Source organism: Silurus aristotelis (genome assembly GCF_946808225.1).
Source record: "Silurus aristotelis genome assembly, chromosome: 17".
NCBI lineage: Eukaryota > Metazoa > Chordata > Actinopteri > Siluriformes > Siluridae > Silurus > Silurus aristotelis.
The window spans coordinates 4,567,880-4,595,552 of record NC_139590.1 but is presented as its reverse complement, the minus strand read 5'-3'; the positions used below and the strand labels follow the sequence as shown (position 1 = coordinate 4,595,552).

Below are 27,673 nucleotides of genomic sequence, written 5' to 3'. Positions count from 1 at the left end.
TTTTTCAAGTCTCACCCGCTTATCTGCATGACTACGTTTACTTCCGAATCATTATTTTCTAAACAGTGAGCTTTTATTAGCAGGTTAAAAGGCTTTTTATCCAACTCCTGCAGCTATTTTATACACACAATCACACACCTCCTTGACTTTATTGTCCCTGGATTTGACTGCTCTCGCCTCTTTACTGCAGCTTGCTCTTGCTTTCAGACAGGAAGCAGGATTTTTTTTGTTTGGTTTGGTACAGTTCTGTGAATCTTGAGTGCACAGAATGGAGCTCTGCTCGTTCAATTATTCATCAGTGCACTGAAGAAAGGCGTCTAGTATCTCAAGCGTATACAGAGTGTGTGTTTGTGTGTGTGTGTGTGTGTGTGTGTGTGTGTGTGTGTGTGTGTGTGTGTGTGTGTGTGTGTGTAAACTTCTGCATTCACTGACAGAGATTTCAAGCAGCTTGCACAAGACACAAGGGAGCAAACCTCATGCTAACATACACCACACACACACACACACAAACACACACACACACACAAACACACACACACACACACACACACACACACACACACACCTGTCTGCGTGAACTGTATGTTTATTACAAGCACAAAAAAAAAGCCCACTTTGCTCTTTAAATGCGAGTGGGCAGAAATAACGGATGTTTTTTTAATTAGGACGCAGCCGGGGTGATGTCAGCGAGAGTTCACTGAGCCGAGCAGCAGTCGTGCTGCTAATACACACTCCATAATTAACTGCTAGCAAACGGATAGCGCTGATTAGCATCCTGCCGGATGTGTGTGTGTGTTTGTGCCTCTGTGCATGGATCATTATGTCACTCACAAAGCCACGGTTTTGTATGTCATTGTTAGTTGTTGTAACAGTAACAAAGATAAACGGAATAAAACTCAAATATTTGATTATTATTGGAGTCATAATTTGATATATTTATATTGATTAATAATGCTGTAATAATATAGTTAAAATAATATAATATGATTATAATTAAAATAAATTGAAAATAATAAAAAAAATATTCATTATACACATAATATTTAGTACAGTGTAGTTCATTCTACACAGAATGTGATATACAACATAAAACACACACACACACACACACACACACACACACACACACACATCAACCAGGATGCTAATCAGCGCTATTCGTCTGCTAGCAGTTGATTACGAAGTGTGTATTAGCAGCACGACTGCTCGGCTAAATATATATATATATATATATATATATATATATATATATATATATATATATATATATATATATATACATTTAGCAGACGCCCTTATCCAGAGCGACGTACAAAACTGCTTTGAGTCTCGCTTAAGTGTGTAAGTGTAAGTATAGCAAGTGTGTGTGTGTGTGTGTGTGTGTGTGTGTGTGTGTGTGTGTGTGTGTGTGCGGATCATCCGTTTCCATATCACCCTGTCCTCTACATAAGAGAAGCATGTCTTAAACCTACTCATCTGTTGCCTGCAGCTCCTCCTCCTGTCTTTTTGTCAATGTCACTATCTCTAAACCATATATAAAATATATATTAAAAAAAAGGACGTGAAAGCTGATGCGGTAATCTGCTGTTGTCGCTGTTGCTTGAACTAAGAGGCTCAAACCTGTATGTCCAGCATGTGCACAGCTCCATGAAGAAATGTTTTACATGGGTTGGAGTGAAATATCTTCTGCTATAAAGCTCTGACCTCAACCCAGTTGAACACTGGAATAAATGAAAACACTGACTGCACCCCAGGCCTCCTCACCTCACCTACATCAGTACCTGACTTTACCAACACCCTTGTGGGTGAATCAGCACAAATTTCCACATGCCCACTCCAAAGTTTAGTGGAACATCTTCCCAGAAGAGTGAAGGTTTTTTTAACAGCAAATGTAAACCTAAATGTAGAATGGAATGTTGAAAAATAAGCGCATACCAATCTTATGATTAGGTGTCCACAAAGTTTTTCCATTCCCCTTGACATTTATTTAAAGAAAATGAGGATCAATAGAATGACCACAGATTAAATTATGTAGTGTTGCCGGCATGTGAGATGCTAAATGAATGCTACTGAATAATAACTGCTGCAGATTCACTGTATAAATCCGTATTAACGTCATGAGTGGGAGGTTTCCTTGCTTTTACAATCTCGCAGCTCCAGAGGATCCTGTTTATCCCTGTCTGGAGTTTTATATATGATTAAGCCAAAATGAAAAAAAATTTGAATTTATTTAAAAAAAGTTCCATTCAGCATTTTTGGAGTAAAGATGAATTCAGGAGATTTTACTGCAGATGCATCTTTTTTTGTAAATTCTGAGAAGTGTTTAAAATTCAAACAACTATCATGTTCCTGAGTACAGAAGCATTAAATGACCCAGATGTCTACGCAGAAAATACTTGGATAACCAACACAGGACTTGAAATCACAACAGAAATGTATGTTGTCTGTATTTCCTCAGTGACGGATCGAAAGAGATTCTGTTTGAGATTTTTCTCTGATCAGTTGCCCCTATCACTGCTACATCATGCTTCCACCACCATGCTTTACAGGTGTCCGCCGGGTGATCGAGAAAAAGCTAAAAAATTCAATTTATACTGGGAAACATTTGTTTTCCTTATGTTTTCCTCGAAGTTTCCTAATGGAGAGTTATCTAAAGAATCCGGGCCCTCAGGAACGGTTACTAAGAGTAGATGTCGACCCCCGCAATCATCGCGAGCCATCTAGAGACGTACCAGTGCCGTTTGGATTCCACTTCATGTGGAGAATTGACTTTGAACTTCTTTGAACATTTAAAGGCTCTGGCATGGAGGAGTTGGTGTTGGATTTATGATGATCTCAGATTTTGAGCTATTTTATGAGTTGCTCAGTAGCTTCTGGGTCCACAACTTCAAATGAGAAGAAAAAACATTACTCATAATCTTACATTCCAATTCTCATGTTAGTTCTCACTCTCTAGTGTTCTGTATTGTTTAAAGGCTATAATCACACACTTGATGTCACCCAAATAAGGATGTGTTTCCTTTTGAGTCTGGTTCCTCTCAAGGTTTCTTTATCATAACATCTAAGGTAGTTTTTCCTTGCCACAGTCACCCCCAGGCTGCTCATCAGGGCTAAATACACATTGTTCACTTTAATTCTTACATTCTGTAAATCTGCTTTTAAACAGAGTCCATTGTGAAAAGGGATATAGAAATAAACTTGAACTTCCCACAAGCCATCAATAATAGACTGGACTGATACACATACACACACTCGTTTACACGTTCAGTATTTATGATTATGTCAAGAATTTATTTGCATTTACAATTAGCTTCGTGTGCAACTGGTTAACATTGTTAACGTGTTATAGTGTTGTGTTGTTGCACTTAATATTGTATGCAATAATACACTTGCAGTAAAATGTTAATCTGATCGACTGTTTAGAAAATTGTGCATTAAATTAAAGGGTCTGTAAATATAACATAAGAGAAAATATATGAAAATTAAATAAAAGATATGAAAAAAGCACATATTTTATGTAATGTAATGTAATGACAATAACAAATCAAATGCCGAATGAACACAGTAGGATTGTAATTTATTTGTATGGTTGTATATGAATATATTGAAATGACAAGGGTGCCACTTGACTTGCCTTGAAAATGTTTAAAGAAGTGTAGAAATAAAAAACCTACACCCCATTATTGTTTTGTTTTTTTCCTTACAGGAAAGCATTTCATTATTTCTCCATTATTTAAGTACTGCATTGTTGTAGAGGATGTGTCTTTTATCTGAATCTAATAAAATATTTAATACCTTTGAACGATTTCCTCAAAACCTTTTACTCCACTTAGACTTTCAAAGGGCTTTAACAACTTGATGATGTACAGCAGCTCTAAATCCAGTTGTATGGGTTGGTTTGAAATTGAAGAAAGAAAAAGACACAGTACAAGAAATCAGAATTCATTCCACTGAAGTGCAGAGGAAATAATGTACAAACACTTAACGATCTAAGCAGAAGATTTTGACACTATTTAACCTTTAACCAAAGTGTATCTACACTATATGGGCTATAAGATTATGGACAACTGGCTATACAATGTATGTGCTTTTTGAACATCTTATTCATCATTCAGTCCCCATTTTAATAGCCTCCGCTCCTCTGGGTAGATGTTTCATTAGATTTTAATGTACAAGTGTGTAGATTTATGCTAATTTAGCCACAAGGGAGGCCTGGTTCCAATTCATTCCAAAGGTGTTCAATGGGTTTCAGAGCTCCATAGGAGATCTTTCACTCCAACCCATGTAAAGCATATCTCTTGGAGCTGGTTTTGTGCACAGGGGTATTGTCATGCTGGAACAGGTTTGGTGTAGGGAAAATTTCATGTTTCTGTATCCAAAGATTAAGTACAGTTTTGTACTTTCAACTTTGTGGTAACAGTTTGGTGAAAAAAACAGGAAAATTCAGGTGTCCCAATACTTTTTTCCATAAAGTGTATGTATACTGTAGTGAGGACTGAAAATCTTTTTTGATGCCTTCACTCACTCACACACACACACACACACACACACACACACACACACACACACACACACACACACACACAATAGAAAAGGATCAACCCTTAAAGCTCTTGGACTTGTACTAATTACTGAGCAGCCAATTAAAATGCAGCTCCATGTACAAATGTCGTAACAGCAGCCTATTAAACGGAGCTGTGAAGAGCTAAGGGCGTGACCTGAGCACTCAGGGATAAAGAGTGAACACTCAACCTTGACTTGTCTCTAGTCTGAACCCTCACCCACAAGTCACAGCTGCAGAAAAAAAAAAGGAAAAGCCAAAGAAAATTTTTACTTTCGTTCGTAGCACCCTAATTAATATTTGAAGAACTGATGAAAAGCCTAGAATGTAAAAAATTTACTTATAATAACAATATAATGGGGATAATAATATAACAATATAAAATGGCAAACTTGCAACGAACCTGGAATAATTTCCACAAAGCAGAAGACAAGAAACTTTTACGGATTTGTATAGGCAAACATAATTTTAGTCTTTTTGAGTTTTGAATATGTGAATATTACAGTGGGGAAAATAAGTATTTGACACATCAGCATTTTTATCAAAATTTCCACCAGATGTAGCCATCAAGCCAAATATTGAATTCATACAAAGAAATCTTCCTGATAAAAATGCTGATGTGTCAAATACTTATTTTCCCAGCTGTATTTGTAAGGCTTTAATCCATGGGTAGCTGTTTGCTGCCAAAAAAAAAGTTTATTGTCTTTTTATTCCGGGATATTCCTTTATGTCCATGTCCCAAACACAAGAAGCTTTAAAATGATCTTTTTCATTTCAGCGATAAAGTTCAATAATATCAAGAACTCCCTGGTGCTCTATGCAGATAATTAACCTGACTCGTCATGTTTCCGTCTCCTCGGTTGCCAGATTCTTCTCTCAGGACTGCAGCTTTTAGTTTGAACGTTTTCTATGAAATCAGAACTAAATTTTGAAAAAAATCTTTTAGATTGCTGAATAAATATCCTACTTGCTGCTCTTTCAAGATAATTGAGAGGATTCTGATCTGTGATGCGCCATACATTCTATGAATTTGGGCTATCCCAAATGAAAAATGTCCAATGAGAAACAGCACCTAAATGGTGGTCCTACAGTAGATCAGTTGGAGGGTCAAAGAGGTTTTTATGGTCTTGCAACCAAAGATTGGTACAGATTATGTCAGAAATTTAGGACGACCATCTCACCGTGTGTTTTCTGCTACATCCTGCGTTTATTGACTAGCCTATAAAGACATGAAATGACGTACTGATCAATGCAACATGGAGCTAAAAAACTTAAAAACCATGCAGGGAAACAGACTTACTGCAGTAGAAGGCCATCAGGGTCAGCAAGGCTTTCTCTGCTGACTTCAACTCTATCAGAATCACTGACTATGTTTTTATTAATTTTTTTCAAAGAAAATGTATTAAAGTATCTTATTCATTTCATAGTGTAGGTTTGGGTTTCTATCCAATCAGATTTTAGCCAGCAAGACTATCACTGTGAGCACTGAAGGTGTCCTTTTAATTCAAATCTATTTAGCATGAAGCTGTCGTTTTAACCAATCATATTGTAATTTGGTTGCTCTGATTTCGTCAGCGTTTTTACATCCTTTGACTGGATGGTCAGAGAGTGCACTAGTCAAAGCTCGCAACCTGCATCTGTAGCAAACTGCACAAGCTCAAATATATTTGTGTGGATTCAATGCGTGTTTTTTCATTCCAGAGGAGAAGAAATTGATACACATACAAGGATATTTATAAATCTGAGACCTCATGATGAAAGGTCGGCCGAAACAGTTCAAAACAGTTCTTAAGCTTTTTCCACGAACCATTTCTACTATTGTTTAATGTAGAATTCGTTTAAAAACACACAAATTGCCTTCATTTTGAATCCCCAGGGAAACCGTAACACACGGAAAAATGCGCAAGAATGCATGGGTCATTTTAAGAGGTTAATATCGATACTTGAGAGCTTGTATGTTTTCTCGGCAGGATTGTCTGGTAGCCAGGTTTAGGGATTACCAGTGACTTGTCATTCACCTACTGAGTGAACCACACCCCCATCTCCATCTCCTTCTGCCTCTCTCGCTCGCTTTCTCTCTCTCTCTCTTTCTCATACACAAACATTCCTTCACATTTTTCTTCCTTCTTGTTCTTCCTTCCCTTCCTCCCTCCCTGCTTACTTTTTATTTCTAATTCTTTTTTCTTTCGTTCCTTTCCTAGCTCTTTTTCTTCCCTTCTTTTTCCCTTTCCTCCCCTTTTTCTCTCCCTTCTTTGCCATTTTTCCTTCTTATTATTCTTTCTCTGTCCTCCTTTGCTTCCCTAATTATTTTCTATTTCGTTCCTTTCTTACCTTCCTTCCCTCACTTTCTTCCTTTTTTTTTCACTGTTCCCTTCATTCCCATTTTCCTTCCTTCCTGTTCTTCATTCTTTTCCCTCCCTCCCTCCCTCCCTCCCCCCTCCCTCCCTTGGTTCTCTCTCTCCTTCCTTCTCTCTCTTTCTCCCTTCTCTTCTCTCTCTTCCTTTCCATTTTTCTTCCTCCTTGTTCTTCCTTCTCTTCCCTCCCTCCTTGCTTTCTTCCTTTTTTTATATTTCTATTTCATTTCTTTTTTCTTTGGATCACATTCACACAAACATCCAGGAAGAACTTTTTGGCAGGACCTTATTTCTTATTCCTCTATAGACAAAATGGACCAGAAGAATCACTCAAGTGAACATATAAAGGTAGACATAAAGAATGAGAGTGCGAGAGAGAGAGAGAGAGAGAGAGAGAGAGAGAGAGAGAGAGAGAGAGAGATAGATGAAGAAAGAGAGATGAGTGGGAGGAAAAACCTGGCAGCCGTCCTTATCCAGCTCACCCGCCAGGGCTTTCGCTCTTTCAGTCTGTCTCTCAGCCCATTCATTTCACCAAGCGTGAGTGATGTCAGGGACTGTTCAAATGTTGCTCAAACAGAAGGATGGATAGATGCAGCAATGGCTGAGATCTAGCAGGAGGGAAAATAGCGCTGATGGATACCGAGGAACCTGAGGAACCAGGTTGGTCTGAAAATCAAGTGTCTTGTGGGTTTGCTGTCCTTCGGCTATAGATAAGTCTTTAAACATATCCAGAGAGTAGATATGTTTATGTAAAAGGATAGGAATGCAGGATTTAGGATGTTCAGATGTTCTAATATGAATACAAATACAGATCTGAGAAACAATGTTTTTCATTGCACAGGTTGTACCGTGATTACATTCGTAATTCATTTATAATGTTGATTTATTCATCTTTAGTACCGGCCTGGTCCGGGTCTTTCTAGTTTTGTTTATATTTTAGGAAATGCAATTCGTTAAAAATTATTATGGGATAAAATTGGGAGATTCAAATTTGGACTTGATCTGGGTGATGTAGTTGAGGTTGAGGAACAGTCAGAATCAGAATGGCTCACACTGTGTTTCTGAGGGCATAGACGTTTAAAAAACACCTCAGGTTTAGGTCTGATTTGGACATTTGAAGCATGTTAAATATAATTAGAGGTTATTATACATCATTACTGACTAATTCATTCATTCATTCATTCATTCATTTTCTCCCGCTTATCCGTACTGACTAATTGTTAAGAAAAAAAAAAGAATTGAGGTGTTTTATCCTAAATAAATTAAAGGAAGGAAGGAAGGAAGGAAGGAAGGAAGGAAGGAAGGAAGGAAGGAAGGAAGGAAGGAAGGAAGGAAGGAAGAGAACAGAACAGAACAGAACAGAACAAAAAGAAAGAAAGAGGGGAAAGAATGGATGGAACAAAAGAAAAGAAAGATGAGAGGGAAAAGGGAAAAAAAAAGGGAATAATTGAAAGAGTGGAAAGCAAAAAAGGATGGAAAGGAGTGAACAAACTAGAAAGAAAGGATGGACTAGAGGGAGGGAGGGAGGCAAGAGAAGGAAGAAAAAGAAGGGAGAAAATCTGAGGGAAAGGAGGGAAAGAAGAAAGAAGAAAAGAATAAGACAGAATGAAGAGAAGAAGGAAACAAAATAGAAAGTGAGGAAGGAGAGGAGGGAGAGAAGGGAAGGAAGAAAAGGAAGAAAGAAAAGGGAAGTACAGGGAAGAAGGAAGGAAAGGAAGGGAAGAAAAGAACAAAAAAGAAAAAGAAAGGAAGGAAGGGAAGAAAAGAACAAAATAGAAAAAGAAAGGAAGGAAGGAAGGAAGCAAGGAAGGACAGGAGGAAAGGAAAGAAAGGAGGGATAAGAAGGAAGTACAAGAAGAAAGAAAAATGAAAAGTAATGGAAAGAGGAAAGAGGAAAGGATAAGATAGGAAGCAAAAGGGAAGGAATTCAAGATAGATAAAAATAAAAAAAAAGAAAGAATTCTGTGGTGGGCCTAAAGAAAACTAAAGTTTTTCTAGTCCTGGTGAAAAAGCAAGCGGCTAATGTGAGAAACTAACAGGAAGTGACCATATAAGGAAAGAGTGAAGCACAAATGTGGTGAATGGAACAGAAACAATGTGGCGTTGACAACAGCGACGACGACGTGATGTCAGTCATAGTGACAGCTATTTAATTTGCATTCCAAAGACTATGAATCAGTACACTGTGATTCATTCATGTCCAAAATGTATTCTACTCTGATTACTCTGAAGTGTTTTTCTCTTTCTTTCTGTAACAGGCTGTGTGAGTCGAGTGACAGTGATAATGTGACGAACCATTAGGAATATCGACATTTCCCTCAGATATGGTGATAAATAGCTGTGAAAAGAGTCCCTAAGAGTCTCAGCGTGTCTGTCACGAGAAGCAGAGCATTAATCACAGCTCTCGTTATACCCCACTTCCTGTTTTTAAAAGAAACAAGTCCACACTGGAACCCTGAAGATGCTTTATGGTCACACTGAGGCTTTTATCCGAAAGTGGAAGCTGAGGGAGTGAAAAAATAGTAAGTTGTGGTTGTCCCTGTTCTGAACAATGTGAATTATCTGCAGTATTGCTGACACTCATAAATATTTAGAACATTGTGAGTCCTGTCTTCTGAATGTACAAATTCCTATATTCCAAAATCGAGTGGAAGATCTTTTCATAAGAGTGAAGGTTATTATTACAGCAAACGGGGACTAAATGTGGAATGGGATGTTAAAAAAGCATCTATCTATCTATCTATCTATCTATCTATCTATCTATCTATCTATCTATCTATCTATCTATCTATCTATCTATCTATCTATCTATCTATCTATCCATCCATCCATCCATCCATCCATCCATCCATCCATCCATCCATCCATCCATCCACCCATCCACCCATCCACCCTGCCATCTATCTATCTATCTATCTATCTATCTATCTATCTATCTATCTATCTATCTATCTATCTATCTATCTATCTATCTATCTATCTATCTATCTATCCATCCATCCATCCATCCATCCATCCATCCATCCATCCATCCATCCATCCATCCATCCACCCTGCCATCTATCTATCTATCTATCTATCTATCTATCTATCTATCTATCTATCTATCTATCTATCTATCTATCTATCTATCTATCTATCCATCCATCCATCCACCCTGCCATCTATCTATCTATCTATCTATCTATCTATCTATCTATCTATCTATCTATCTATCTATCTATCTATACATATATATACATATATAGTTATTCGGGTTTTAGATAGATAGATAGATAGATAGATAGATAGATAGATAGATAGATAGATAGATAGATAGATAGATAGATAGATAGATAGATAGATAGATAGATAGATAGATAGATAGATAGATAGATAGATAGATAGATAGATAGATCTGCCTATACGTTTTCTATGTAACCTTGTGTCAAATTCAGGATAGAGTTATATCTGGATTATTGTCTTCCTTGTAATTTATTTGGTTTCGCTGGTTATAACTTCTTATAATCGCTTTGCGTCTCTGGTTTACGAGGCGTGACTTACTGAGCAGCATGTTTTCTAAATGTAGGACGGTCATGAAGGTGGTATCACGGTGTTTGAATGAATTAATCTTTTATTTGTAGAGCACTTTTGACGATGGACATTGTCAAGTATCGTTACAGAGATAAATTAGTGATAAAGTTGTATAAAAGAGTGTATTAGTGCCTATATGTTTGTTCATGATATAAGTTTATCCCTAATGAGTGATCCAGTAGTGACTGTAGCAAGAAAAAACATCCTGAGACTTCATGAGGAAGAAACCTTGAGAGTAACCAGACTCAAGAGATGATAAGAGTTCCTTTGACCCTGAACCATTGTATGATGTAGTAGTATAGTAGCCTACAGTACATCATTGTAACCGTATGCCGAAATAACTGCAGTGTTTCAGTAACTCGACATCAAACCTGACCGGTGTATTATATAAGACAATCTTCTGCCTGTTTGCTGTAAATTTGCCTTTTTTTTTACGAAAGGTTTGTGTAGGTGCTCCATAGTCTTACAAAAGGTGGTGTTTGTGACTTTGCGCTTCCTTTGATTTTGTTGAACAAATCCGTTCAATATTCATGAGACGTCTGCGAGTAAAATATCGCAGGGGTTGTGCCGGGCTTGTTTGCTTTTTCTGCTCTTTGTTCCCTTCAATGGGCTCGTGTGGAAAGCGAGCAGAGGGAAAGTTCAGAGAGATGAAAACTCGATGAAAATTGTGGAGATGAGAAACGGCTCTCTCGGGTCGTGATTATTCTGCTAAGAACGCAGCGTTTTTCGATATAAATAGCCCTCGCCTGCCACAATCAAGTGAGCAGCGTGGGCCTGTGTGTGTGTGTGTGTGTGTGTGTGTGTGTGTGTGTGTGTGTGTGTGTGTGTGTGTGTGTCAAGAGAGAGATATAGAGAGAAAGAGAGAGAGATATAGAGAGAAAGAGAGAGAAAGAGAGAGAGAGAGAGAGAGAGAGAGAGAGAGAGAGAGAGAGAGAGAGAGAGAGAGAGAGAGAGAGAGAGAGAGCGAGAGAGAGAGAGCTGACTGATGTGTTTCTATATGGAGTGAACACCAGCAGAGTGCCCTTAATGCCAGAAAGACAAATATGAAGGGAGGAGAGACAGAAAGAGGTAGAATTAGAGGAAAGAGAGACAGGATTAGAAAAAAGGAAATTGGGATTAAGACTGAGACTGAGAAAGTAAACAAGAGGTCGAGAGAGGTGTAGATTTATAGAGGAGAGAAAGTCTTTCTAGATGTTTATAATACACAGGTTTTACATGCACTTTTTGGCCAAAGATGTGACCATAAGATGTTTAGATGCTTCTTTTTGAACATCTCATCTCACATTTAGTCTTCATTTGCCCTTATAATGACCTCCACTCTTCAGAGAAGATCTTCTACAAGGTTTTGGAGTGTGCTTTGTGCTCATTTAGTCACAAGAGTGTTAGTAAAGTCAGGTACTGATGGAAATGAAGTGAGGAGGCCTGGGGGGCAGTCAGTGTGAAAAACAAGGTTGGAGCTCTATAGCAGGAGATCTTCCACTCCAGCACATGTATCTTCATTCACTAGTTCAAGTTTCTAGTGTTCTAGTTTAAGTTAAGGAAAATGTTCATGGTAACACGTCCAAAAACATCCTGTGTGCCTTCAAGTTTGTGGTAACATTTTGGAGAAGGACCACATGTGGTGGGAAAAGTGAGGTGTCCCGATACTTACGTCCAAAGAGTGTTTTAAAAACTCTTCATTCCCTTGGTCAGGACAGGCAGTTCTGAAGTGTTTGATCTGATCCGAGCTCAGTAGGTTCTTGCATGAGCTCCGTAGGTTCTTGTCCTCCTGCTGCTGGTTCGATACGAGTCTCAGCTTCAGTCAGGACATTGAGGCTAGGCTATAACGCCAACCCCTGATGAGCTTCGGGTTTTTGAGAGTTGTTTACTCTGAACTCAGTCTCCCTGGTGTTCTTCTCAACGATCAAGCACCTCAGGTGTTCAGTCGGAGCAAACACTGCATCGCTGCCGCCTGCTTGTTTACTGCTGGGGAATCGTCCTGGCACGTTTATCCAGAAAATCTAAAAATTTTTCTAGCGTTATTTACTTTTTCGTCTATTTTGATTTGAGAGGGATAAAGAAATAGATGGAGGTAAAGAATACAGGAGTATTTTTTGCAGGACAACCAGTGATTTGTGCAAATGAGGTGATTATCTATAAAGAAATAAGCTGACCAGGAAATTTAGGAGATAAAGGAAGAGAAGAACGTATTGACGATGGTGTCATTTTCAAGTGAAAAGCTGATAGACAACGGATGAGCCATGTGACCTTTGTGTCCAATCAGGAGAGGTGGGACGGGCAAGAGGGGCAGGAAGTCTCAGACTAAATATACACTAAAGTGACAGTTCTTGCACACCTGCCTTTTTGTCTAGGCTTTGATTGAACCTTTTATCCATCCATCCATCCATCCATCCATCCATCCATTCTTTTCCTAGTTCTTCTGCTCTGTGTTTATGTATCTATTCACAAATAAAACTCTTCTGTCCACCTTACTTCTCTTCTTTTCTCTCCTCTTTTCTCCTCCCCCATTTTTTTGCAACTCCCTGTTCAACCTTTCCTCATGTCCTTCCTCTCCTGAACTCTGCATTCTGCCGTTTCCTCTTCATTTATCTTCTCCACCATTTTATCCTCCTCTCAATCAGCCTCTTCTTGTTCGTCCCAATTTTCTCTGTCTCTACTCTGTCTTATTCTCTCCCCTTCTCTTGCCTCAACCTTTTTTCATCTCCTTCTTTCTGCTATACTTTTCTCTTTCTTTTCCTCTCATCCCCACTCTTCTCACCTTTTTGTCTTTTCTCCCTTAATTCACACCTCTTTTCTATTTTCTCCCATCATTCATTCCTCTCTCCTTCTTTTTCTTTTCTTTTCTTTCCATTCTTTCCTCCTTCCCCTATTTGAATTGTCTTCTCTTTGTTTCTTCTCTTCACCTTTCTGTGGTAACCTACTTTCTTTTTTCTTCTCCTACCTCCTGTCTATTTTCTTCTCCTTTCCCTACCCTACTCCTCTTTTGCTCCTTTCTACTCTTGTGTCCTTCTTCTTTCCTTTCTTCTCTCCTTTCTTTTTGTCCCTTTAACTTCTTTTTTAATTTCATTCTTTTTTTTCTCTCTCTATTCTCCTTTGCTTTATCTTTAATCACTTCTCTCTTCTTTATTCTCCTCTGGCCTCTATCTATCTATCTATCTATCTATCTATCTATCTATCTATCTATCTATCTATCTATCTATCTATCTATCTATCTATCTATCTATCTGAGTACGTGTGTGGAGTGAGTCAGCAGTCAGGCAGACTGTCATCTTTTTGTTGAGCATCAAAAACTACCCATCAGCCCATCTGTGAGCCGACACTACTGCCCCGATCCTTCTGCTATCTGCCCCAACAGGCTGTACTCCTGCTGGAGGAGTAAAGGGGGGCCTGTGTGTGTGTGTGTGTGTGTGTGTGTGTGTGTGTGTGTGTGTGTGTGTGTGTGGGTGTGTGTGTGTGTGTGTGTGTGTATTTTTCTTTGTTTGTTTTGTGTATATGTGTACAACATTTTTACATATACCAGAGAGAGACTGGGAGAGGGGCAGTGGAATACAGAGAGAGACTGGGAGAGGGGCAGAGAGATACAGAGAGAGACTGGGAGAGGGGCAGTGGGATACAGAGAGAGACTGGGAGAGGGGCAGAAAGATACAGAGAGAGACTGGGAGAGGGGCAGTGGGATACAGAGAGAGACTGGGAGAGGGGCAAAGAGATACAGAGAGAGACTGGGAGAGGGGCAGTGGGATACAGAGAGAGACTGGGAGAGGGGCAGAGAGATACAGAGAGAGACTGGGAGAGGGGCAGTGGGATACAGAGAGAGACTGGGAGAGGGGCAGAGAGATACAGAGAGAGACTGGGAGAGGGGCAGTGGGATACAGAGAGAGACTGGGAGAGGGGCAGAGAGATACAGAGAGAGACTGGGAGAGGGGCAGTGGGATACAGAGAGAGACTGTGAGAGGGGCAGAGAGATACAGAGAGAGACTGGGAGAGGGGCAGAGAGACACAGAGGGAGACATACAAAAAGTGTCAGAGAAAGATACAAAAAGCAACAAAGATACAAAAAGCGACAGAATGAGAGAGAGAGAGAGAGAGAGAGAGAGAGAGAGAGAGAGAGAGAGAGAGAGAGAGAGAGAGAGAGAGAGAGAAGTAATAAATAGAGAACAGGAGGAGCGTTTTATTCGCTGCTGATCCAGATTTATTGAAATCGATTTTTCAAGTGTCAGGTTTAACTACTGATCACTGTTACACTATTACACCATTAAAGCCTGGGTTTCTGTTCTAATGAAACTACGAGCTCGAATCAGACTGAATGCTGAGGTCATGACGTGCTTCAGGATTGACACTGAATCCTGATGTAGACAGACAGACAGAAAACAACAAGAAATCCATGAAATGTGCAAAATTCTTATTTTATTAAATTTCCTATTTTTAAAGTAAATGTTTCCTTGACAGTGATGGAAGGAGACTCCAGTGTCGGAGGTAAAGCTGTACATTTTCAGATGAAGTCAGTACTGAGGGATTGTACAGTATTCAGTTTCCTATACTGTAAATGGAAGAAAACATTCTGGGACTTGCTGTTAAAGGAAAACACTCCTGAGACAGTGAGCGTGACAGAGTCGAATTACGAGCACGGGGTAAAGGTGATGCATGTATACGTTTTCAGTAACTGAACACTGACACATCTGGGCTACATCTGGTTAATGAGTGCAGGAGGCATTGCTGCTGCTGTTAATCTGTCGGCTCTGTTACAGACCGTCCCTGCTATCGAACGGCGTCACTTCGAACCAAACACCGAGCCGTAACGTATTAGCATGTTAGCATCTGATGATGATGATGATGATGATGACGATGATGAAGAAATGATGCTGATCAGAATGATCTCCTCTAGGTCTGCACATTCCGTCTAGACTGCCAGACTCCTATGATCTCTATCCATGAGTCAATCTCTCTCATATTTTGTGTGTGTATGTGAGATGATGACCGGGAAGAGGATGATGATGATGATGCAGACCTGTTGCCATGGTGATCAGATAGATCTCTTCTAGATCTCATCTGCATGCTCCGTCTAGACTGACAGACTCATAACATCTATACCCATGAGTCAACTTCTTTCATAGTTTGTGTATGTGTGTGAGGTAACGATGATGATGATGATGATGCAGACCTGTTGCCATGGTGATCAGATAGATCTCTTGTAAAGGATCAGAAGGTTTGTTAAGATTTTAGGATTGGGATTGATGGTGGATTATGGAAGGTATGTGTGTAAGAGATTATTTAATGATGGCTTTGAACTTTCAGGGTCCATCATCGTATTTGACGCAGGGTTCTGGAACTCCGTGCTCTGTTTTATCACTTAAATCAACTGTGTGTAAATACAAAACAAAAAAGTGATTCAACTAGTACAATGTACTTCAATATAAATATAACAGTAAGATGATAAAGAAACCTGCACTGTGTGATAGAAGGGGTGGAGCCACCAGGTTGTGTCGGGGTTTAGGATACACCAAGATACACAGACAAGAAAAAAGAAGTTATAAATTAGAATCTCGTGGAAAAGTTTTTTTATTTATTTTAGTGAATTCAACTCAAATTGTGAAACTCGTGTATAAAACAAATTCAGTGCACACAGACTGAAGAAGTTTAAGTCTTTGTTTCTTTTAATTTGGATGAGTTTGTCTCACATTTAACAAAAACCCACTTATCTCAAAAAATTTGAATACTTTAGGACCTATAAAAAAATAAATTTTTTAGTGAATTGTTGGTCTTCCGGAAAGTATGTTCATTTACTGTATAAGTACTCAAAACTTGGTAGAGGCTCTTTTTGCTTTATTTACTGCCTCAATTCTGCGTGGCATGGAGGCGCCCAGTCTGTGGCACTGCTGAGGTGGTATAGAAGCCCAGGTTTCTTTGACAGTAGCCTTCAGCTCATCTGCATTTTCTGGTCTCTTGTTTTCCTCCTTATAATACACCATAGATTCTCGATGGGGTTCAGGTCTGGTGAGTTTGCTGGGCAGTCAAGCACAACAACACCATGATCATTTACCAACTTTTGGTGCTTTTGGCTGTGTGGGCAGGTGACAAATCCTGCTGGAACATGAAATCAGCATCTCCATAAAGCTGGTCAGCAGAAGCAAGCATGAAGTGATCTAAAATAACTTGGTAAACAGGTGCAGTGACTTTAGTTTTCAAAAACCACAGTGGACCAACACCAGAAGATCACATTGCACCCTAAATCATCACAGACTGTGGAAACTTAAGACTGGACTTTAAGAGCTTCTTCACCCTTCCTCCAGACTCTAGGACCTTGGTTTCCAAATGAAATACAAAACTTGCTCTCATCTGAAAAAAGGACTTTGGACCACTGGGCAGTCCAGTTCTTCTTCTCTTTAGCCCAGGTAAGACACCGCTGACATTGTCTGTGGTTCAGGAGTGGCTTAACAAGAGGAATACAACATCTGTAGCCAACTTCCTTCATATGTTGGCGTGTGGTGGTTTTTAATGTTTTGAACCCACCCTCAGTCCATTCCTTGTGAAGTTCACCCAAATACTTGCTCGATTTTTGTTCTCTCGGTTGGTTGTGCATCTTTTTCTTTGACACTTTTTCCTTCCACTCAACTTTCTGTTAACATACTCGGATACTCTGTGAACAGCAGCTTCTTTAGCAATGAATGTTTGTGGCTTCCCTCCTTGTGAAGGGTGTCAATGATTGTCTTCAGCCCAGTGAACCTGAGAGAGCATTCTGATGGCTCAGGAAACCTTTGCAGGTGTTTTGAGGTAATTAGCTGATTGGCATGTCACCATATTTACATTTTTTGAGAGAGTAAATTGGTGGGTTTTTGTTAAATGTGAGCCAAAACAATCATCACAATTAAAAGAACTTAAAACTTAAACTACTTCATTCTGTGTGCATTGAATTTGTTTAATTCATGAGTTTCACAATTGGAGTTGAATTCACTAAAATAAATTAACTTTTTCATGACATTCTAATTCATTAAGATATATTTATTTATTTATTTATTTATTTATTTATTTATTTATTTATTTATTTATTTATTTATATTTATATTTAATATTATTTATGTCATGTGTGTACAGTTTATCTCCAATTCAAGTTTGTTGAATAAAGAAGTAAATAATAAAAATAATAATATTTATTATTATTATTATTATTGTTGTTATTATTATTATTAACAATAATAATAACTGGAACTACTTCACATAAACGATAAATATAAATAAAAAGACAAATATACATGTAACATAAAACTTTCTTTTAACATTACAATTTATTTATTATTAATTTTTTTTTATTTTTTTTTATTTTTTTACTTTTTTTTCGGTCTCAAGAATCCCGTTTTCATCCATTTGGGCCTTTTGTTTTCAGACTTTTTATTTATAGACCATTTTTATTTATAGACCTTTAATTATAAAATTCCATCCATGTCTCAGTCTGTTTCTACCTCCTCTGGACTCCTGCAGCTTTCACAGCTGTTACCGTTTTTTTCATAAACCTCTGATGATTTTCAGGGGAAAAAATCTTTGTGTTTAAATAAGAATGGCCTTGTTAGTGATGGAAAGCGTTTGTTTGGTTTTTTTATTTATTTATCTGTAAAAGGGTTGAATGAGAGAGTGTTTGTTTCGAGGGCCGGGGAGGACGATGGTGAAATGACGGCTCTTACAGGGTCTTTGTATATTAACAGCTTTTGTGTTTCCTTTGACAACATAAAAGAGATATAAAGTGCGGTGCATAAAGCTGAGCAAAGAGAAGACAAGGAGGAAAATAAAGTGAAAACAACAAAGGTCAAAGATTTTCCAGTGATTTTGTTAAAAAACATGTATATCCTGGAAAGAATTGATTAATATTAATATTAACAATAACGCTGCTACAATGATTAAAAAATAATACTAATTGTATAAAACATTATATTAAATCAGTAACAAAATATGGAACATTTTTAAACCTTCTGAAAAACCTGGAGGAGTTATTAAGTACATTTTTAATGCTGATTATTGAATAAGTATTAAAGAATCAGAAAAACACAACCAACCCCAAATTCAACGAATAAAAGAGATTATACAAATTAATTATTTAAATCATAAGCATTTGAAATTATGACAGAAATAAATTATTTCAAGTATTTATTTATTGTGCAAAAACAATTGACATAAAAATATATAATTGAATAATTGAAATAAGTTAATATTCGAATTTCATGTTTCCTGTTACACATACGCCAAGGTCACACGTGATTACAAAGTAGCTCTAATATCCTATTAATCCCTTTATTATCTTTCGTTCTTCTTTTATTTTTTTATTTATTTTTTTATTGCAGCTGTAACAATAACATAAAGAAACTAGCAAATTAAAGTGAAAACCTTTTTTAAAATCTTATACTTAAACCTTGGAGTGTTGTTCAAATTTAAAGATCTTTTCCTGATCATTTACATTAATTAATTAATTAATTTTTTTTTTTATTTATTTAGTCAATCTATATAGATAAAAGTTTGTGAACACCTGACCATTAGATTGGTATGTGCTTTTTGAACATCCCATTCTCCATTTATTTTTCCATTTGCTGTTATAATAACTGCCACTTTTCATGGTAGATGTTCTAGATTTTGGAGGGTGCTTGTGAAGGTTTTTGCTCATACAACCACAAGGGTGTTAGAAATGTCAGGTAGTGATGTAAGTAAGGTGAGGAGGCCTGGGGTGCAGTCAGGATGAAAACTTAATCTCATATGAAAGAGGTCAGAGCTCAGAGGAAACTCAATATCTTCCACTGCAAACCATGTGAAAGCAGGTTTGGGTCTCCTAGTTCAAATTAGTGTAATAGGAGGTGAGATCTTATTAAGTTTAATGACTTAGTGAGTGTAAAACAGTGTGATGACCAAACCCTGACTATGAAATAGATTCAGATAAGTGCACATATAATCATATATATACTGTACATATACTACATTGCCTCAATTTGCTCTTAAAATTCCTTCACTCTTCTAGGAAGATGTTGCACTAGATTTTGGAGTGCTTATGAATATTTGTGTTCATCAGATACAAGGGTGTTATGAAAGGCAGGTACTGATGGAGGTGATGTGAGGAGACCTGAGGTGCAGTCAGCTTTCAATTCATCCCAAAGGTGTTCAGTAGGGATGAGATCAGAGCTCTACAGCAGGTCACTGAAGATCTTCCTCTCCAAAGCATGTAAACCAGATCTTCAAGGAGCTCACTTTGTGCACAAGGGGGATCGCCATGCTGGAACAGGTTTGAGTTTCCAAGTTCAAGTGAATGCTAAATTTTATTAAAGCGCATCTAAAGACGTCCTGTACAACTGAGTGCCTCCAGATTTGTGATAACAGTTTGGAAAAGAACCACATAGAGCAGGAAAGGGCAGGTGACCCAAAACTTTTGGTATAGTATATTTTTGATTGTATGCACACTTTTCTGAATTTATATCATAGTCAGGGTTTAGTTCGACTCAGTTTTACACTGTTCATGATTGAAACCAACCAAACAGAAAACAAAATAATTGTATGGAACAGAAATAAGGTGGTGTTGATAAAATGTGTTTATAAAACCTTATAATTCTTTGATGAGGGAATAGGAATCGAAATGTTGAATTGGTAAAACAACGAATCGACTAAGAGCATAAAAAAAATACAGGGCTAAAGAGAAGATCCAAAAAATGACTGAAAATGATGCTCAAAGGCAGAGGGTAGATTACTGGTTAAGGTATAGGACTTTGGGTCTGGAGGTCATGAGTTTAAATCCCAGCCACTGTCACTCCTGGGCCCCTGAGCAAGGCCCCTTAACCCCATTGCCTCTCAGTTGTATCGGAGCGATGAAGGTAAGCCTTTCTACATTTAAAGCCTTTTTATTTATCAGAATAAACGAGTCATAATGCTCCATTTTGGATGCTGAGGTTAAGGTCAAGCTCCGTATGGTGGTAATAATGTGTATTAATGATTATGTCAGTGGAAGGTTCTCACAAGGCTAAATGTGTGTGTGTGTGTGTGTGTGTGTGTGTGTGTGTGTGTGTGTGTGTGTGTGTGTGTGTGTGTGTTTGTGTGTGTGTGTGTGTGTGTTTGTGTGGCTCAGCCCTAATGGACCCACTGCATAAAGAGTTGTTTTGCACTCAGTTTGATGGCCCTCTAGGCAGTGAAAGCAATTATAAAGCAGAGGAAAAGACCATACACACACACACACACACACACACGCACGCACGCACACACACACACACACACACACACACACCTGCCAGAGAGAGGAGGTCAGTCTTATCATTTTACATCTCGAATATATTCCCACTGGAACACTTTAATGCACTCCCTAATTGGCTAATTCTTAGCTATAATATTAATTGACACCACGTGTCACGAGTCTGATTTACTCGCCGTCACACTTCTTGTCCTCTCATAGCATGAGATTGAGTTGGTGTGTGTGTGTGTGTGTGTGTGTGTGTGTGTGTGTGTGTGTGTGTGTGTGTGTGTGTGTGTGTGTGTGTGTGTGTGTGTGTTTTTGTAAGCTGGTCACCTCTAGAGGCTACTGTAAAACAGGTCATTGCTTTTGAGGGCACATTAAAACTTAATACTTCACCTGGGTCATGATTTTCTTCAGACCTGACAGTAATCAGAGAGAGAGGGAGAAGGAGAGAGAGAGAGAGAGAGAGAGAGAGAGAGAGAGAGAGAGAGAGAGAGAGAGAGAGAGAGAGAGAGAGAGAGAGAGAGAAATTGTTCAACAGACTGTCAGATAAAAAGAGGAAAAAAGTCAGACAGAGTTAGATAGAGACTGAGATAGAGACTTAGACAAACACTGAGAGTGACAGAGTAAGTGACAGTTTTATAGAGATTGAGACACAGAGTCAGAGACTTAGACAGAGACTGAGAGAGAGAAACAGAGAGTTAATCAAACACTAGAGAAGAAAGAGAAAGAGAGAGTGGGAAAGTTAGAGAGAAAAAAGGGACAGAGTTGGATAAAGACTGAGAGAGATATAGAAGGGACAGAGACTGAGAGAGACAGAGTCAGACAGAGACTAAAAGAGACAGAGAAAGGAACAGAGTTAGAGAGAGACTGAGAGACACAGAGAAAGGAACAGAGTTAGAGAAAGAAAGAGAGTTAGACAGAGACTGTGAGACACAGAGAAAGGAACAGAGTTAGACAGAGACTGAGAGACAGAGAGAAAGGAACAGAGTTAGACAGAGACTGAGAGACACAGAGAAAGGAACAGAGTTGGAGAGAGAAAGAGAGTTAGACAGAGACTGTGAGACACAGAGAAAGGAACAGAGTTAGACAGAGACTGTGAGTTACAGACAAAGGGACATAGTTAAATAAAGACCGAGACAGACATAGAAGGGACAAAGACTGAGGGAGAGCCACACTGTGGATAGAGACTGAGAGAGACAGAGAAAGGGACAGAGTTAGATAGAGACTGAGAGAGACAGCGTGTCAGAACGAGACTGAAATTGACATAGAAAGGGATAAAGTAAGATAGAGCAAGAGAGAGATAGAGAAGGGACAAAGACTGCGAGAGAGCCACACTGTGGATAGAGGCTGAGAGAGACAGAAAAAGGGACAGAGTTAAATAAAGACTTAGGATCACAGAGAAAGGGACAGAGTTAGATAGAGACTAAGGGAGACAAAGAAAGAGACAAAGACTGAGAAAGACAGAGAGTCAAACAGTGACTGAGGAAGACAGAGGAAGAGACACAGTCAGACAGAGACTGATAGTCAGACAGAGACTGAGAGAGAAAAAGAGACACAGTCAGACAGAGACTGAGAGTCAGACAGAGACTGAGAGAGAAAAAGAGACACAGTCAGACAGAGACTGAGAGAGACAATGAAAAAGGAGAAATGATCAGAGGGTCTCACAATTGTGTCAAATGTCCTCACAAATGAAATAAAATCTTTATTCTTGTATCTCTTTTATTCTGTTTTTTTATAATTTATCTGTGGTCCAAATAACAGTATAAAAGACAGTACAGTAGTACAGTAGTGAAGGCCATCATGGAGAAATCTTCTTCTTTTTCTTCTTCTTCTTCTTCTTTTGCATGAAGAAATAAATACATATATTTAAATAACTTAACATAAAACCAAATAACTAAATAGTTGGTTAAGCAACATGATAAAGATCATCACAAAACTTTTTTTCTTTTTCTTTTTGGAGGTGTGCAGTTGATCTCCATTGTCTCCGTATGCAAACTTCCATTGTAAAATCCACTCACTGTTTCAACTAAACAAAGCTTTCGCTCCCCTAACAATAGGATAGAGGTGGTTAATTACAGGTGGTGTGACAGCAGCATCATCTCTCCAGCCATCACACAACATAACAAATGGCCGGATCATACAGTTTGCGCTTGACAAGCTCGTGAAGGGTTTTGTAATAAAGATCCAGGCGGAAAACATTTCCCTCATCTCCTCCAGCTCGTGCTTTTGTTCATTAACGCCCTCGTTCTCGGCTCCCGTGTCGGTTTGTTTTGCGTGGGCTTTACTAAAGCGCGACAGTCGTGGATATGTCGACTTTGCGGAGCCTTTTTTTTTTTAGGTAACTCGGTTTGGCCTGTACCAATAAGCCATGAAAGAAATTCATTTAGCCTTGGCTCAGGTTATCTCTCCCTTGGCTATTCGGACCCAATAGAATGATTGTGTTCAATTAGCTCTGGTGTGTGTGGCTATACAGGAGACAGAGGAATACTAATACGCGTCTACGCTGTTGCTTTATATTGTTCTCTTCAACTTTGAATTTATTACACACACTGTGACTTAAACAGCTCCCCATCTCCAACTCGCTTTATTCAATGTCGGCCATTTTGTACAGTAGTGGTGTCTCAATACCGGCTGAGTGGACACAAATGCAAATCTGCAGACGCTGGATCCAAAACTGCTTCCTACAGTATCTTCTATATATATAATATACTATTTCCACCGTCGGCCATTTTATATTTGAGTTCAAATTCTGTGTGTGGATGCACATTGCAAATCTCCCGATGCTATGTTCAAAATCACTTCCTATCTTATATATAATGCACTATATCCAGCGTTGGCCATTTTGTTGTGGTGTCTAAATACTGTCTAAGTGGACGCAAATGCAAATCTGCAGATGCTGGGGCTAAAACTGCTCCCTACAGTATCTTCTATATAATATACTATTTTCAACGTCGGCCATTTTGGATTTGTGTCGCAGATTTTCCGATGCTATGTTCAAAATCACTTCCTATCTTATATATAATGCACTATATTCAGTGTTGGCCATTTTGTAGTGGTGTGCAAATTCTGAGTGAGTGGATGCAAGTTAAAATTTGCATATCCTGTGTCCAGAACCGCTTCCTATTTTCGACCTGTATATTGTATATTGTGCTCTTTTGTTTACATTTTGTTTAATTATATGTGTACTCAGTTCTCTTCTACACACCGCACTGTGTATTATACAACAGGTTTACTGGCAGCGCTTTTTTGTGTATTTGTCTTACACTGTCTTGTGTTGTTTTTGGACTGTTTGTCTTGCACTGTTTGCACCAGGTTGCACACGCTGCACTTTATGTGCACTTACTAGTCCTCAGCTCTGTGTTTTCTGTTATGTAGCTTTACGTTGTAGCACCAGGGTTCCTGGAGGAACGTTGTTTCATTTTGTTGTGTACTGCATCAGCTATATTTAGTTGACAAAATAATGACAATAAAAGCTTGACTACAGTGTATTGAGTGTCAGCCATTTTGTATTTGTGTCTGAATTCTGCAAATGGTGTCATGACGTCAAGTATATATTGGTATTTAACGTGTATTTCAACTGTTACATAGAAAAGGAACACCATGTGCCACTGCAAATAAAGACTGTATTTGTATTTGCCATCGATATTTACTGTCACTTGCATATGAGTGACACCTTTCACAGCACTATTTAGCTGTGTCAAAAATCACCAATTCACTAATCTCTAATTCACTAATCCCTAATTAAAATCCCATAGTAGTTCAGTTCACTACAAGTTCAGAAGCACCTAGTCTTTCATGGTGTTTGAGTTTCTCATGTGTTCCATTTGTTTATATGCTACAAAAACACACAAAAATTGGACAGTGAATGAGTGAAAGAAAGTTCTGTGGAGTCCCAATGCGACATTTTGGGGTCCAACAGAAAAACAGGAGAGAAGATGTTAGCAGACTGCCGAACTCCAACAGTCAAATATGGAGGTGAATGCTTAATGGTTTGCCTTGATTTGGAGCAGGGACGGCTGAAGAATTATCCTGGAAAGTGAAAGAAAAAAAACTAAACCAACATGGCTACCATTTGATACTCAACACCATGCAATTCCGTCTGGACTGCTGCTTATTGGAACCAACTTCACCATAAAACAAGACAATGAGCCGAAACGTACGTCCGAGCTCTGTAAGCGTTATTTAGAGAGCAAGTCGGCTGGAGTTATATATATCATGGGACGGCCTGCTCAGTCACCGCACCTAAATCCTATTAAACTGCTCTGGGATGAACTTAATCACAAGGTAAGAAAGTGATCTCCAACTAGCAAGGAACACCTTTGGCGAGTTTTAAAAGAGGAATGGCAAACTTCAATTTGGTGTCCTGATGATTTATGTTATTTAAAGCACCATAATTATTTTAAAAACTTTTACAAGAATATTTTGTGCTCTATATTGAGTTTGGTTTCACTAATAATAAACATACATTTGGATAAAGTATTTATATTTGTCTATGTCCATGGTTATTAGAGTATTAAAAACGTAAAAAGTCTTAATTCGAGTTGCATTTAACAGATAAAAATGTGCGATTAAGTTGCAAATAATCACGAGTTACCTGATGACGACCGATTAAATATTTTAATCGATTGACAGCCCAAATAAAAATACATTATTAATAAAAAATTACATTATAGACATACAAATACATTAGAGAGCACATACATTTTTGTCACGTTTATTTTAATTATTTATTTCAAAAAACATAAAATGAGGATCAACAAGTATAAAAAATGATATGAATATACATTAGGTACAGGACATTTTCGGCTGGTTTTCAGCATTTTTCCTTACATTTGTAAAAGTTGCCGCCTCCAGCGCCATCTTTTGCATCGTCTTGCGGTAACAGTACGGGAAATAGTCATTTGGTGAGTGCGTATCAAATATACAATCAAAATCAGAGTGCATTGTGGGTATAAAAGAGTGACCAAATGTAGGAAATGAAGTTTAGAGTTAAATTTTAGATCCCAACACATTATATAGTGCACTATATAGAAGAAAGAAGGATGTGTTCAGACACATCTGGAATGAAAAACTTCATTCCCTTCATTCGTTCACCCATTTACACCCACAATGCACTCTGAGTTTGAGTGTACGTTCAAGAAACCAGAGCAAAAGATTGATTTGGGGTGTTTGAGCATCACAATCCACATTTAGTCCCAATTTGCTGTCTTTCACTCTTCTGGGAAGATGTTCCACTAGATTTTGTGGAGATTTGTGCTCATTCAGACACAAGAGGTGTTAGTAAAGTCAGGTACTGATGTAGGTGAGGTAGGAATGCCTGGGGTGCAGTCAGCATTCCAGTTCATCCCAAAGCTGTTCAGTCAAGATGCTCCACTCCAACCCATGTAAAGCAGATCTTTATGGAGCTGGCTTTGTGCAGAGGGGCATTGTCATGCTGGAACTGGGTTGAGTCTCCTAGTACACATTTTTGTGTGCCTATTCACTAGTGGTAACAGTTTGTAGAGGAACCACATATGGCTTGAAAATTCTGGTGGACCAATCACGTTTCTCCATTTGAACAAACGTTTCTGTGTATAACGAATGAATGCTACTTAAAACTGTTAAAAGTAAATGAACTTGTTCAACTGGCTGCTGATAGGAAAAAAGCTGAATACATTTTGACAGTGTTTGCCCTCATCTGTTTCTCTATAACCACAATCCAACCATCCATGATTTTATTGTAATACACATATTCAGAGCACCCAATCAGGTGGACATTAATTTTGAAGCCAATCAGAATGAACGACTCAACTGCACAGCCTCATTTCAAATGAAAGCACTTAGTGCTAATGATAACGCCATTCATCAGGCTAATTTTGCCAGCGCCTTTGCCACACTAACGCTCTTTGTCCCCAAGAGTGTGTGTTTGTGTGTGTATGTGTGGGTGTGTGTTAGTTAAAGTGTTCGATGCTAATGATATTAACCACAAGGTCACTCAATTCAGCATCTCTCTCTCTTCAAGAGCCCTACATTATTCCTTTATGTGTTTAAAGCACCAATTATACTTCATAATCTGTCGCCTGGCTTCACTTTTAATGCTGCATTATTGAAATATCGTGTGAATTATTCATTGAACAGTAAATTCCTCAAAGGCTGAGAAAAAAAAAAAAAACGCCAAGGTGAAACTGAGAGCAGGTCGGGATTATCTTCATTAAGATGAAGTACTGGAGGAATTTGGATGATATAGGGGAGGGAGATGAAAATCCTTATTGCTGTAGATAGAGCGGGTGTGCCACTCTCCATATCTGGCTATATAAATTTTTGAATGATCCATCTTGTGTATTATGTACTGAATAGGCCGGCTAAACACAAGCAAGTGAACATCATGATTTGTAATGAACATGTTCCTTTCATGCTTTAGGTGTTATGCATATTCTCATAATTAGAATCATAATATTGATCATATTTTATGTCTGATACATTGAGTCCCTATTTGCAGGAATAATAAACTCCAAACGTCTGTGAAGATGTGAAGACTAGATTTTGGAGTGTGCGTGTGGAAATTTCATATACCTGGGTATTGTCAGGCACTGATGTAATCTGAGAAGTCCTGGGGTCAAGTCAGGGTTCCAACTTGTCCCAAAGGTGTTCAATAGGATTGAGGTCAGAACTCAATAGCAGGACATCTTTCACTCCAAACCATGTGAAGGATAACTTCATGGAGCTGCCTTTGTGCACAATGGTATTGTCATGTTGGAACAGGTTTGGGTCTTCTAGGTCAGAGTTAAATTCCATTGTCTTTAAAGACATCCTATAATATCAGAGGTTGTCCAATCTTTTCCACCAAATTCTACCTGTTTTAATCTAATGATTGTCATTTTCAATCACTATCAGCTCTGGCTCTTGATTGGTTGGAATGAAAACCTGCACCCACATTGGCCCTTTTGGGGAAAAGATTGGACACCCTGTACAATTGTGTGCCCTAAACTATGTGGTAACAAAGAACCCCATAAG

General features: G+C 38.4%; 1 protein-coding gene and 1 long non-coding RNA gene across 15 annotated transcripts in view; one reads left to right on the top strand and one right to left on the bottom strand.

Annotated features, from left to right (window-relative positions):
* Window positions 1-27,673, top strand: part of srcin1a (SRC kinase signaling inhibitor 1a) — a 170,860-nt gene that overhangs the window by 59,965 nt on the left and 83,222 nt on the right. Inside the window, exon 1 of one of the 14 annotated variants that reach the window (XM_083567219.1) lies at window positions 7,412-7,575. The exons of 10 other annotated variants lie outside the window; for them this stretch is intronic. In XM_083567219.1, the coding sequence (XP_083423345.1) occupies window positions 7,548-7,575 (28 nt within the window). In that variant the 5' untranslated portion in view covers window positions 7,412-7,547. Of the gene's footprint in view, window positions 1-7,411; window positions 7,576-27,673 lie in introns of those variants that run through there. 3 more of the 14 variants (XM_083567218.1, XM_083567221.1, XM_083567232.1) reach the window with 3 other exon arrangements.
* On the bottom strand, window positions 18,785-20,294 carry LOC310740496. The gene is made up of 3 exons (XR_014537669.1): window positions 20,219-20,294; window positions 19,968-20,142; window positions 18,785-19,377 (listed from the first exon to the last, which is right to left on the bottom strand). It is a non-coding gene; the product is annotated as an uncharacterized lncRNA (long non-coding RNA).